The sequence below is a fragment of the Marmota marmota genome, unplaced genomic scaffold (assembly GCF_001458135.2).
Source record: "Marmota marmota marmota unplaced genomic scaffold, marMar, whole genome shotgun sequence".
Classification (NCBI taxonomy): Eukaryota; Metazoa; Chordata; class Mammalia; order Rodentia; family Sciuridae; genus Marmota; species Marmota marmota.
This window is the reverse complement of record NW_025999968.1, coordinates 63,519,038-63,533,263: the sequence shown is the minus strand read 5'-3', so window position 1 is coordinate 63,533,263 and position 14,226 is coordinate 63,519,038. Positions and strand designations below refer to the sequence as shown.

Genomic DNA, 14,226 nt, shown 5'->3' with positions numbered 1-14,226 from the left:
GGGTCAGCATCCTCCGGCACCCAGAAGGGCTCCAGCTGGGCTGTTGCAGTAGAATGTGGGGGGCAGGTGCTGGAAGCATGTGGGGGGCAGGTGCTGGAAGCCTCCCTGCACCCCATCTCCTGATTGGCCAACTCCACACCTGCCTGGTCCCTGCCCGCCCAGCAGTGTGGCCCAGCAGTGGAAAGGGATAGACTCCACTGGAGCCTGGTCATGGCCCTGGGGGAGTTGCAGGGGAGGGGAGATGGGAGGGTGAAGTCAGGCTGGGGGGGGGGGGGNGGGGGGGGGGGGTCCTCATTTCTCCTGGTCAACCCCTTCCCACTTCACTGGAACCCCTCGGGGAGGCACCAGGGCAGGAAGTCCGACAGCCCACGTGGGGCTGCCACCACTAGATGGCTCTATCAACCTCCTGCCAGCTGATGTAGGGGAAGTGCCACTGCCTTGCTCAGCTCGGGACACAGAAGGAGAGGCCAGCTCAGCCCTGGTCTTCTCCCTCCTCCAGGGGTCTGTAAAGACCACACGGCAAAGTGTCCAGGCTCCCATGTTTATGGACCAGTCTGGTTGACAAAGGCCCGTGGCCCAGGTCTAGGACCTCCCTGGACGTGCTACCTCACTACCACCCTGGATGGCCACTCTTCCAGTTTCCTGGCTCCTCACTGTAACCAACCAGAAGAGGGGGTGGCCCGTGTCAATGAGGAGACTGCCCAGTACACTCTGTCCCCATGTCCAGCTAGGAAGGAGAGTGTGGCTGGGGCTCCCACCTGCTTCAACTGTCCAAGGCGAGAGGTGGGCTGCAGGCCAGGGCTAGGAGCCCCTGTAGGGTCCTGTGGCCGTGCAGTCCCTTACCTGGCATTGATGAGATACTGGGCAAGGCTGATGTTGGCCGGGGTTCCCGTGATGGTGATTTGACGCTCCGATGACCCTTCAGTGGCATTAGCGATTTTGATTTGAGCTCCAGACATCTGTCGAATTTCATTGATTTTGGTCCCTTGGCGTCCAATGATGCAGCCTATTAGCTAGAAGGAAGGATGGAGAGACTCCTTAGAGGACATCCTGAGGGTCCCCTGCAGGGCCTCTTCAGGAGCCAGGGAACTCAACGCTCCTGGGCATGACCCCTGGCCCTCCATAGAGCAGCCTGGACTCGCCTGTTGGTACCACACGGCCTCTGCTCAGTACCCGCCCCACCGCTGGGGCTCCATCAGATCAAGAGATGACTGTCTCAAGGCCTTGCCACTTCATGCTGATTTCCTCTGGCCTGGACAGGAGTGACGGAGGCCGGCAGGGCGGACGGAGACAGAGCCGGGGACTCCACGCCAGCGTGGGAAGGAAGACTCCGGCCAAGAGACAGGTGTCACACAGGCTGGCCGAGGGAATGCAGGAGGCTCATCTCCACCAGAGACCTGCCCTCTGGTGGATTCTGTTGGGACCCCGAGAGCTCGTTGGGCACTCCTTTCCTTGCCACTGTGACCTCCATTTAAAGATGGAGTGCAGTAGCTATGACCATGTGGTCACCGAGAGAGGGACCATTTCTTAAGCAGCTCAGGGAAAAGAGTGGGCCACCCTGGGCATGGGGGCAGGAGCCTTGAGGCCATGGCCTTCTCTCTGGCAGTAGCCAGAGCCCCTCCTGGCCCAACCTGCTGCATGGGGGGATCAAAGCAGACCACCGAGAGGACTTGGCAGAGGAGCTAGGTAGGTGGCATCCCTTGCCTTTTGCCATTGGATTGGAGCAGAACGCCACATCCACAGATACTGCAGACGGCTCTGGAGTGCGCATGGGAAAAGGAAGGTCAGAATACAGAGGCAGAGAGCCCCAGGCCACAGCAAGCAGCCCACAGGAGCCCACGCTAATGGCTGCACCTCCTGTGGGCACTGGCCCAGGAGCCAGGGCATGGAGATGGGGTCACGAACACTTCCCCTACTGCCATGAGATGCTGGGTGAAGGCTGGGGCGGGGCAGGAGGTGGGGGGTGGGGAGCTATAGACCCACAAGCACAGAAGTCCTGTCATACAGAGCTGTGTGATGAGCAGCAGTCCCACCGGGTCTCACCAGACTGCAAAGATCCTTCTTGGGGAACATGGGGTGAAACCTCTACTCCACAGAACCCAGTCTCCCGCCTGTGTCTCTGGGCACTCCCACCCCTCCCTGTTCTCGCCTGTGTGGTTGTTCTGAGTGTGCCTGGGCCCTGAGGCCAGGGACGCATCTTCCCAACCTGCACAAGGCCCACGAACCTGTCTGGCTGTGTGCCAGATCTTGAGGGCTCATCTTGGACCAGGGCCTGGCATGCTGGACCTTGAAACTGGGCAGGAACATGAGGGAGAGTACAGACCACCCGGTGGTGTGACCACTGCTGAGGCCCCAGCCCCCATGGCCTCCTCTCCTCTCGGGTCTGTCCTAGACACTCTGCAGCCTGCTCTCCTTCCTGGGCTCTCCCCACCTGGGCACTTCTGCCATCCTCACAGTGCTGACCACCGTGCTCTCCTCCTGGCCTGGTAGTCGGGCCCCCGTTCTCCCCTCTGCACATGCCTGGGAGTGTTGAGGGTGGCTCTCTCCCCGGGCTTGGATCTCGAGGCCTCGAGCCCTCTCCCTCCTCCAGGTGCCCTGTGTCCAGTGCTGGGGGTCCCCGCCATGGGAGCATGCTTACCCTCAGCAGAAACGCTCACTGGGCGACACTGCCCTTGAGCCACAGCAGAATGTGAGAAGCCACAGAGCCCCTTGCCAGCCCTGCCCTAGGCCAGATACTTCAGGGCACCTGCGACCCAAGGGCCCTCCCACTTGGCTCTCCTGGACCTGCTGGGCCATCAACATGCAGCCCTGAGGCCACTCCCCTCTCACCTTCACACCCCCCATTACAAGTGCAAAGGAAAGCAAAATGTTCTAAAAAAACGTGGCTGTTTTAACCAGCTGCCACAGAACTCCACAGGCCACACTGAGCTGTGGCCATACCTCCTGCCTGGCCTCTCCTCAGGAAGCCCTCCATGGGACAGCTTGCCTTGCTTTATACAGAAAAAGGCCCTGGTGACTCAGGACCCAGAAGGGAGCCTCAGCCTGGGCAGGTGGGTGCTTGGGCTCAGGACAGAGCACAGGAGGCAGGCACGAGAGGCCACACGGCCAGGAGCAAGCTCTGGACTGGGCCATGAGGGAGGCCCACAGTGACCTTGGGAGTGAACCAGGGTGTGGGGCTCCCTGGCCTGGCCTGGGTCTCTGCTGTAGACCCACAAGCACAGAAGTCCATCACTGAGTGCCCTTCTGCAGATGGGCTGAGGCAGCCTGTAGATGAGGCATGACCAGGTGTGACCAGGAGCCTGGCCGGGACGTGATGATGGCAAGTGTCAGAACCAGCGCTTGATTTCCCTCCTCACCTCCATGAAGGTGGCAGGTGTCGGCTGCAGCCCAGAATGTCCCCTGAGGTCTGGGGTGAGTGGGAGGCCCTCCCCTGTTCCTGGGAGCAGGATGACAGGCCGTGCTTCCAAGTAGGCATGGGTGAGGGAGCTGCCACCCTTCTGAGGGGCAGGCTTCCCTCCCCACAGAGACCCCGGGGGAAGATGGACAGGCAGGACCATGGTGCTACGGTGGCCACAGGAGACAGACAAATCAGCTTTGCGAGAGGCCCCACTTGAGCTTTGGAATGAATGCTCGACAGGAGCACTTCCCTGGTGCAGGGAGCGGTGTGCAGGTAAGAGGCTGAGGGGAGGCCCTTCCTGGTAGGACCTGCACTGCTTCCGTCACTCAGGTGAAAGGACATGGCAGGTGCTGGAACCACCTGCTCAGGGAAGCCAGGGGAACCAGGGGCAGGGGGCAAACAAAGCCGAGATCTCCTCCAAGAACACAGGGTAGCGGTGCTGCCCTGGAGATGGTCCTGAGCTGTGGCCTGAGCTGAGTGCCCGAGTGAGGACCCCAGGTATCTCTACATAGGCCGGGGCCTCTCCCACCAAGCAGCTGGAGGACAGCAGAGCCCTGGAGAGAGGCCCTGGCTGCACAGAAGCCTGGCCTACAGTCACAGGGGACGCCCATGATGGCGGCCACAGGCCTCACGGTCCCTCCACTGGCTGGCTGGCTTTCCTTGGCCTCTTGTCCTCCTGCCTGCCTGCTTCCGGCCTCAGGTTCCTGCCTTTCCAGACCAGTGGAAGTTCTCACAAGCCCAGATCTAGAGTAGAATGATCCTTGGCTTCAGAGAACGGCACCCCTCTTCACCAGAACCCTGCTGAGCCTGGGGAGGACTGAGTGTGCTAGGGATGCTGGCTCGAAGGCCACAGCCTCTCGCGTACCTGGATCCAGACCAGCCTGTGGCCCATGGACTTCAGGTCTGCTGAAGCCAGAGCACAGAGAATCCTGAGCTCCATAGAGAGCTTGTGGGCCGCTGGTTCTGCAGGGTCTGACCTGAACTAGGCCACAACCACTGGGCAGGTGTATGCCAGCCCACTCTGGCATCCAGGCTCTCATCCACCTGAAGGCTCCAAGACCCCTTCTTGTGGGACATCTTAGGCATATAAACTTATATACTATAACTGGCATTAAACCAGCTTAAATGGAAGGGAGGAGGACAGAGAGATCAAAGAATGGGAGCAGGGCCACCAGGGTGCCACTGGGTGGAGGGTGACTGTGCCCGCATTGGCCTTCCCGCGCAAGGACAGGAGGGTGCAGGGGCATACTCACATCATTGGGAATGGTGAGCTCGTGAGTGCTGGCCGGGGGACTGGCGTCCAGACCTGGGCACACCAAGGGGACACGGTTAGGCTGGTGGGAAGGTTGCTCCAGGTCACACCCCCAGGCCTGGCTACACTCCCCTGGGCTGGACAGGGCAGGGCTGAAAGGTTAGCTGAGGGCAAGAATCAGCAAGCCCAGGGGCTCAGACCCCATGAGGCCCACATAGCAACCTCAGTTCCTGAGCCCCAACTTCTCTCAAAAGGAAAATGAGACCCAAGCACAATGCTATCCCCCTTTGGTTCTGGGCACACCTGGACTTCACTCCAAATGTGCTCATGTGCTCCCCCACTCCCTGTGCAGACCCCAACGAGCCCCGGGCTAAGCAGGGCATCACCATGTTTCAGGCATCCACGTGTGTCCACCGCACAGGCCATGCTGACCCTGAGCACCCCTTCTTCCTCAGCTCCTGGAGACCTCTCTGGCTCAGAGCCTGCTCTGCTTGACCCCTGACCCCAGGCAGTCCTGCTGCAGTGACCAGCGGCCACAGAGCACTTGCTGTTTATTATGTTTCTGACCCAACTCTGATCAGAGCCCAGTCCTCGTCAGCTGGGACAGCCCAGGTCACAACATGGTTCTTTGCGATGGGAGCAAGGAGAACCGAGCCAAGATGGACTCTAGACCCAGCGCAGACTGCACTTCTGTAAAGCCTCCCCTCCTGCAGTGGAGAGTGAGGACAGAGGTCTGTCCACCACGTGGCCCAGGCTTTGTTTTCTCAGGGCGCAGCCTGCACACCACTGAGAGACAGCTCCTCAGAGCCTAAGCGCCCTCTCTGGCCTTGGAAATAGGGCACAAGGAGCCCCTGAGATGGATGCCACGTGGCTGCTCCTTGAGTGCAAGAGGTCTCTGCACTTGGTGACCCATTTCCTCAACAAGAGGTGACTTCAACCTGCAAGGCTATGGCTGAGCCCCGCTCTTGCTCCTTCCAACCACCCCGGCCTGCCAGGTGGCCTCTCTCGCCCTCTGGTCCTGCCTCTGCCCTTGCCTCAGTCTCATTTCTGCATAGCCCTGGGGGTCTCCCCAAAACAACCTCGGCAAGCTCCACCTTCCCCACAGTGACCCTCAAGGACCTGGGCCCCCGCCCTGGCAGGTGCCTGCTCCAGTCTCCCAAGGGGAGAGGCCCTGAGGGAAGTGCCCAGCACAGTGGGGTCCCAATGGAAGCGAGCGGTTCAATTCAATTCATCCCAAATTTTGCTCTTTTTCTTTTGCACATCTAAACTTGGAATTTCTGGTCTTTATCTTCTTTTCATAACATATCTTTTCAATACAATAATTACTTGTTTTTTTTTTTTTTTAACTATCTGTACACAGTCCATAAATGGTGACATCTAAAATGTCACTTGAAAGATTCCCTTAGTCCTGAGTCCTGACTGCTCAGGATGAGCCAGGAACAGGGGCCACACTTAAGGACTTGGCCTGTTTTGACTGAGGGAGGAAAGTGGCAGAACTCTTCTTAAGAGCATATACCAACTGAGCAGATAGTTCAAGACTCTGTTCAGAGCACGCGCTCATCTGTCTGACGCGGAAGCAGCAATTCCCAGCACAGGAGACAGCCCAGCCAGCCCTCAGAGCTCAGGCCAATGTCCCTCCTCTCCTACCCCTCTTCAGATGCTGCCCTGGGTGCTGCAGGGCTCCGGCCTTGGTGAGGGGAGGCAGCCAGGAAGCCAGACAATGCTGGCCATGTGCTCGGGCAGTTCACACGGGGTGAAGGGTACACAGCATTTCCATCACAGGGACCCAGGAAACCTGCTAGCTGGTTTAGCCCCAGCATGGCTCCTCCAAAGGCTTCACACCCAGACAACGTGGGTCTCGTGCCCTGTCACAGAATCTACAGATCTCTGCACTCCCTGCTGCAGTGTCCCAAGGGCAAACTTGTGATGCACATCAGAAGGAGGCACAGACAGGCCGTGCTCACCTTCCTCAGGTCTTCTCAGGGCCCTGAGAACACTTTCTAAAAGGCAAGGTCAGGAGCTCCCTCCCAGCACAGCTGCCTCACCACGAGGACCATGACAGCAGAGGCCCTCCCCTCGCGGTGCACACTGACAGCTCTGCGCATGCCCAGACCCACCAGCCAGCCAACAGCTTGGTGACAGCCACCTTGCTTGACCTTTGTGGGGTTTCTGGGCAGCGCCTGTCTTTAGTCCCAAGCCACTAATGCTGCCAACTTCTGGCAGGTGTGCATGCCAGGCACACAAACCCTGTCCCCAGGTGTGAGTGGGGTCCCGCCCTCCTCCTGCAGAACAGCCTGCTGCAGGGGCTGGGCCCCCCGTGGCCTACAGCCCCACCAGTGTGGTCTGCTTTACCTGACGACTGGCCCATCAGATTTTGAGCTTCTTCGGAGGAGTGTAAAGGCAGCTTTTCTCCTGGAGAGCAAAGAAGAGACAGGTTTAATGTTTTGCCCTCAAGGAGATAAGCAAGGTCCCTTCAACTAGGGAAGCTCAAAATATGACTGGCACTGGCACGGCTAACACACACGGTGATAGATTGTCACCGGCCACAGCCACTGGAGCTGCTCTGCCTCTGTGGGAGGATGCCCGGCAGCCAGATGTCGGGCTAGGCCACGGCCGGCTGCTCTGACTGCCTCACCACAGCCTGGGCCGGGCTGGCTCACATCACTGCTTTCCCTGGCAGGGCTGGTGCCATCCAGGGCTGGGCCACCCTGAGAAGTGCAGCCACGTTGTGGTTGTAGAACCTGCTCCTGGAGAGGAAATGCCCCAGGGCTGGCCTCCTGGATGCCTCCACAGGAAGGGCCACAGGACGGCCCGTGGGCAGCACAGAGCACTGCTGGCCAAGCATGGATCCACGGAGGGGCAGATGTCTCTGCACAGGCAAGGACACCCAAGGTCAACATGAGGCAAACTAGCCCCCAGCCAGACACGCTGAGCTGGCCCTGGCCCCGCTGCGTGCAAGCCCACTGCATGACTGCAGCCTGGGCCTTAGCCTCCACTGCGCCTGCGCCTGCGCTGCTCGCTGCTCGGCATAAGGGCAGTTCAGAGAAAGTCCCCAGGTGGAAGAGAAGGAGGTCAGAAAGGGCAGCTGGGTACGTACCGGGGAAAGCGGGGTTGGTCTGTCCGAGGGGAGGAAAGGGGGTTTGCTGCATGGCCAACTGGTGGAGCTTGGTCAGCTGCTGGGGCAGGAGGGACACGAGAGCTAAGAAGGTTATTGTCATCGAGCACAAGTACACCAAATCAAAATGGCAGTAACAGAACTTTGCACAGAGAGAGAGAGGGGGGCCATGCGGACACATGGCAGACGCAGCAGGACTCAAGGACTTGGCCTGGGTGGAACCGGTGGGCCTGGCTGTCAGTAGCCGTGGGGCCTGAACCAGCCCTGCCTCCCTCTCACCAGGCCTCATTGTGTGTGTGGGGGAGGCTGGCAGGGTCCTGGGGTCAAGGGGTGCAAGGGGGATATGAGGGCCATGGAGCAGGAACACTGGGCTTCTAAGGGTCTCACACCTCTGGGCTCCAGAGGCACATCCTCGGCCCTGCCCTGCAGCCTCACTTTAGACAGCGGCCTGGGAGCCTTGTGGGGGCCATGCACCCTCCCTGCAGTCCTCTCAAGGGATTCCTGACTTACGTGGGGTTACAGGGCATGGGTGACATCCCAAGGGACCCCCGGGCTGCAGGCTCTTGTGTGAATCAGCCTCTGTCCGTGCCCACTGCTTCTGCAGGTTCTTCCTCAGCCCCCACCAGACAGGCTTTTCCGGGAGGCTTTGACAGGCAGTTTCTTTACCCGAGCCTCACTTCTTAAATAAAACGGAGAGCAGTAGAAGACGCAGGTAGAATGTGGTCAACTAGTCCACATTTGGGGAGCAGAGTTAGATTGCCTGGAATTCTCCCACCTTCTCGAGGCGTGGGGCCCCAGGGCAGAGGGCGCTGGCCTTCCTCAGGCCTGGGCTCTTCCAGGGCTACGAGCTTTCTGGGCAATGTCCCAGCTGCCACAGAGACCACCCCACCTAATAGGCGGAGGCTGGGGGTGTGCCAAGTGAGGCAGTGGCACCTTCCCACAGTGGAATCCAGTTCCTCCACACAGGACCATGCAGGACAGCGGCAGCCATCCAGGCCTCCCCTGCACCCAGCTCCCCGCCCTGCAGAGGGTCAGGGCGCTCTCCCTGGCTGGCCCTTCCTCACCCTGAGCCAGGTAGGGGCTGGGGTGGGCCTGTGGGAATGGGGTTCCTGGGGTGCTGGCTGGCCAGCCTGGCCTCTCCCTGCATCTACTGTGTGGGATTCTGACATGAGAACAGGCCTGTGGCCTCAGAGATCACACCTTGGAGATGGAACTTAGGTGGGCGTGCCCCCAGACTGCTGACTGTAGTGAAATTGGAGAGTGCAGTGTGTTCCCTGCACTGGCTCTGGAGGGACACTTGCCTGTCAGATGTCTAGTTCCTCCCTCCCCAGGAAAGGTGGCCATGTTTACACTGGGCATATCTTGAAAGCAGCCTTCTCCTAGCTTCCTGGCTGTTCCCTGAGCCTTGGCACTTGGGCTGGGTCTGCAAGGGGGAGTCCTAGCTCGTCCTAGGAGCAGCTCAGGTCAAGGGACATGGTGACTTGGGGTCAGCTACGGTTCTGTGTCCCCTGAAGGGGGGTTTGACAAGGCTACAGCAAGGGCGAGAAAGCTAATGGTATACCTGCAGCCTGGCATGTCACAGCACCAGCTGCCCGCCCCAGGTACAGCGCTGCCTGGTTCCCCCTGGCCCACATGTGTCCCGTGACTTGACCTTGATGGGTGGTTAAACTTCCTGAGTGGAGTTGCCTGGTAAAGGCTAGAAGAGCATGGACAGGAGACAACATCACCAGGACCTCAGTCGAAGTCCAGGCAAGATGGCCAAGGCCAAGGAACAGGGGAGACCATGTTCCACCACAGAGGGCAGGAGGGAGCAGAGCTCTCGGGCATCCTAGTGAGGAATGTGCTCCCAGGACACCCCTGGGGCTGCAGCCCTGCAGCAGGACCGGGGTTGCAGTGAGCCTCAGGGGTAGGTGTTGGGTGGGGACCTGTGTGAGCACCCACAGGCCTGGGGCATCCCGACAGTTGTACTCTGCTGACAGCTGCTATTCCTGTGCTCTTACGTGCATCAGCCAGGCTGCCTTGCTCCCCAGAGGAATAGCACCCTTCCATCTGCCCTGCATCTCTGGAGACCATGTGGTTGGATATCACCAGGACTGTGAGGCACACTGGCTGGGGGCAAGGGAGCTGGCCTCAGCTGGTCCATGTGGACACGGGAACTTCCGATCTCTATAGGCCTCAGTTCTCTAATCTGTAAAGGGGTCTGTGAGTGAAGGGCAGCTTTGGAGTGCTGCCATGCCTCAGCTGTGGCTTGCCCATCCCAGCTGCCCACCTACTCTGCAGCCTCACCTGCTGGGCACATAGGTAAAGCCATCTGCCAGGATGGTCACGTTACAGGTAAAACAAGTGCTTCTCAAGGCTGGCTCCACTGGCCTCCAGACTGACATTCAGTAGCTCAGTTCTATCACCCTAACCCTCCTAGCTCCATATACTTTCTGTTTTTTAAGAGAAAATTGCCACATTAGCAAATAACCACCCCCCAAAGATAGATTGAGGCCAGAGTGGGGCAGTGCTGGCGGGCAGTGCTGAGTGAGTAAGTGGATGGTGGGTTGCTGGGGAAGGCAGCTGGCATCTTTCTTATCTTGGCTTGGCCCTGCTTATCAGCCCTCTCCTCTTGGGACTCAATTTCCACTTTTTTTTTTTTTAAAGGAGAGAACAGGACTAAGTGCTGAGGGAGCTTTCAAGAGAATTCTAACATTTAAAAGAACCACACTTGTGGCTCTGGTGCTTCCAGATCACCAGGAGGGAGGGATAAAGAAAGGAGTGGGGCAGCTGGTAGGAGGAGGGGAGAGGCAGGGAGGCACCCACCGCATTACAGCCAGGCCCCACTCTCCCTTCACTTTACGGCACCGGAACAGAAAAGCAGACCAGCACTGGGGCCATGAGTGCTGGCCCACGCTGCACGGCGCAGGCCCCTGTGCTCCCATTCAGGCCAGTGGAGACACACACAGTGTTTTCATCTGCCCAGCACTAGCTGTCCAGGATGCCATGTCTTCTGCCCATTCTCCTTCCTGGGTTGTCGCTGCTGACTCGGATGTCAACCTGCCTTGGTTGTCGGCCACAGAGGTCTGTCCTCTCTGCTCATGGTGGCTTTAGAGAAGCAGGACTCCACATCTGCAGTGCAGTTGACCCACCAGTCCCCCATTCTGGTCTATGCTGGTGTTTTCTTTAAGAAATCTTTCCCTGATGAGAAAGGAAGGGAATTCTCCTGAACTCCCTTCTAACATGTCTCAGCTCACTCTCACGTTGACCTTCTTGGTGTACGAGGATGGTTTTGTTGGTTATGAATGTCCACTCTTCCTGGGATGGCCAGCTCTCGGGCATCATTTCTGAGTGATCCCTTTTCTCCTGGGGTCTGCACTGAGTGGTTGCGTGCAATAGGTCTCCTCACCTGAGGCTCAGAAGCTGGGTGCCTGGTCACTGGCTGTCCCTCCTTGCACATGAAGTGCAATCTGGGTTGCCGTGGCCTACTTGCAAAGGCAAGTCTCCCTATCCTTCTCATGGATATGCTGATGATTCTTTTTTTTCTCCTCTCTTCTGTGGAAGCTTATTTTTCTTTTCTTTTACTGATGCATTGTCACTGTACACAGAGCTGGACTCACAGTGCCATTCCTGCTCGTACTTACAGCACTCCCCAGCACCTCCCTCCCTCCCTCCCTCCCCAGCCATGTGCTCCACTCTGCTGATGTCCCTTCTGCTGTTATTCCTGACCAGTGCTCTTCCGTGTGTGTGTGTGTGTGTGTGTGTGTGTGTGTTGCTGGGGACCAAACTCAGGGCTGCGCACATGCTACACGAGCACTCTACCACTGAGCTACACCCCCACCTTCCATATGAATTTTAAAATGGCATGAAAAAAATTTTTTTTGGATCTTGGCTGGAATTATATTACATTTGTACAGCGACTTGGAAAGAACTGATATCTTTGCAATTCTTAGTGTTCTAATCCATGAGTATGGTATGTCTCTCCTTTAGTTACATCTTTTTGTCCTCTTTAACTTTTAATAAGGCAAGATTTTTAAAAGAGTCAACCGGATTTCTCACTGCTCTTCCTCTATAACATTCTTCCTCTATATGATTACTTCTAAGACTTGACCTTGGGCCTTGGTATTACATAGATGTAAGAGGGATTTCTTTTTGTTTATCCTGTTTGGATTTGTTGGAGTCCCTGAATGTGAGGATTGGCTTCTTCTACTCACTTGGGAGAATCCTCAGGCCATACCTCGTAGTTGTCCTCTCCACTCTAGTAGCTCCTGGCCTCCACTCACGGGCATGCTCTTCCCTGTCACCTTTCTTCACCAGTGTTTCTAGACTCCAATGCGAACAAGTCATGCGATGGGCTTGGGAAGCCAGTGTCTGTTCCTGAGGGCAGGTGGAGGAACTGAGCTAGAGCCTTGCACTCAAGGGCACAGCATAGGAGGTGCTGCTCTGTGTGCCTGACCTGGGGGAGAGAGAAGGGCGGTAGGAAGACAGCTCCAGCCAGCACTGAAGGCTAATCTGGGCTTCCAGTTCTGTGAGGCAGGACTGCAGCCACCCTCTGGCAGCGGGTGGAGCCGGGGAAGCTTCCGTAGCACTCCTGATCCAGCATCTTGGCAAGAACACAGGCTCAGGGCCCGGGGTGTGGCCATCAGCTGTGTGTCCATGGGATGGGGTGTTGGCTCTTTCCTCTTTTTTTACCATCAACGAGAGGGTCCTGTCACCCACCTCTCTACAGGGTTCTGGAGGGAGAAGATGAACAAATGGGAGGGGAGGCTCTCCACAGCTCTCTGCCCCAAGCTCTGCAGTACACAGACTTTCTGTTCTCCACAGGTCCACAGTAAGTGTTCCCCACCTCAGAGGCACTGTGACAGACGCTGGGATGAAGGCACTTCCAGTACATGGTCTGGCTGCACACCAGCCCACGTTTTTCTTTTACTCTGATACACACCTCCACATTCTCCCCACTATATTCCAAATAAAGAGCAAATTCCTTATCAGTCCTGGTGCTGACCACTCCAGAGTGCTCAACACCCTCTATGGCACTGCCCCTCCTCTCTGCCAGGGGAATCTCTCAGAGCTTCTTTCAGGTATGAGGCCGACAGTCCTGGGGTGGACCTCCTGGCTGTGCAGGCTCTGGAGAGGACAGATGGCAAAGCCTCTGTCATTGCTCACAGGCTATGGTTTCAACTTTGCTGCTTTCTTCATCCTTCAATTGATGGGGATGCCAAGCCAGGGAGTGGTCTGGAAACTCCGAGGGTGCTTCTAAGTTCACTGAGGGCCCCTGACTTCCCACGATCTGGCCTTGTGGTGGTCTAAACAATATGCCCTCAGTAGAAACTGCCTGGAGCTTGGGCCTTCTTCTAGCTGGTGATTTGTGCTCCACACTCCACGGGGATGCTGGGCAGCAAGAGTTCAAGTCTGCCATCATGACGGTACAGAGCTGACCCTGGGCTGTGCTGTGGCTAAACCAGGAGACTCGGCAGGTTGTGCTTTAGGTGCAATTTCTACTTATGAGGGCTTATCGGGACACACCCCTATTGTAAGTCGAGCATGTGTGCAGTTTCTCCAAGAGGAAAGCAAGCCTTTCCTGGGGTTAACTGCACCACTGTAAGTAAAATGACAGAAACAGGAGGAAGCAAGCCTTGCAGCCCACCCGGTCTCCATGTCTGTCCAGGCTCTGCGTGCCCTCTTTCCTGTTCCATGCCCCAATACTGGTGCTGTTTCCCTTCCGTGAATCTGGACCACACCTGACCTGATCCTGGCAGGACACCATGGTGCATGGACAGTTTTCCCAAGGCTGCTGATCGCCATCCTGGGGAACTTGGGGGTGTTGAACCAAGTCCTCCCCTGCTCAGGAGCATTCTGTGCCTCTTCATGATGCCTGAACCTCCAGAGCTCCAGGAGCGGCCAGGGGGTTTGGGTGAACAACGCAGGGGGTGTGTGGAGGGCAGCAGGAAGCTGTGGGGTGGGCCAGTATTCAGGATTATTAAATAAGGGTCCACTTAAAAGCACCTAAAAGCATTGTCTGAAACCAGCACAGGACATGCGAATGTTCTGGGTCTAGACAAAGCACTCAGTGGCAAGGAGCAGACCTTTATCAGGTCCACACGTCTGAACTGGACATGCACATCCAGACAGGAAGTCAAGCTGCCGAAAGAGACTGCAGGACCCAAGTGCCAGTCACTGTGGTGGGCATGCACTTTGTATTCAGTCACACTGTGAAATAAGTCAGTTAGCTTGTCCTGTAGTCATATTTTCCTTCTAAGAAACTGAAGCCTTAAAATTCCTACAAGCAAGCACGAAGCTCAGGTAAATGCACGTCTGGAGCCACCATCACCTGTGTCACTAAGCAATCGTCTTGCCTTTGCTTTCGGTGGGTTATCCAAGTGGTTGCCCAAGACTTTATTTCATGTGCCTGCAAGAAAGGCACTTGGGAATACCCCACTCTGCTTGCAAGTCACACGACACTGCTACAGAGAACAGAATGAC

At 57.2% G+C, this 14,226-nt stretch overlaps 1 protein-coding gene across 17 annotated transcripts in view; it reads right to left on the bottom strand.

Moving 5' to 3' along the window:
- The window catches only part of Pcbp3 (poly(rC) binding protein 3), a 166,863-nt gene that overhangs the window by 996 nt on the left and 151,641 nt on the right, over positions 1-14,226 (bottom strand). For 10 of the 17 annotated variants that reach the window (XM_048803804.1, XM_048803803.1, XM_048803794.1 and 7 more), the window contains 4 exons: positions 7,747-7,825; positions 7,002-7,061; positions 4,651-4,703; positions 844-1,013 (listed from right to left, as the gene is read on the bottom strand). In XM_048803804.1, the coding sequence (XP_048659761.1) occupies positions 844-1,013; positions 4,651-4,703; positions 7,002-7,061; positions 7,747-7,825 (362 nt within the window). The remainder of the gene's footprint in view (positions 1-843; positions 1,014-4,650; positions 4,704-7,001; positions 7,062-7,746; positions 7,826-14,226) is intronic. The other 7 variants (XM_048803799.1, XM_015478864.2, XM_048803810.1 and 4 more) reach the window with 3 other exon arrangements.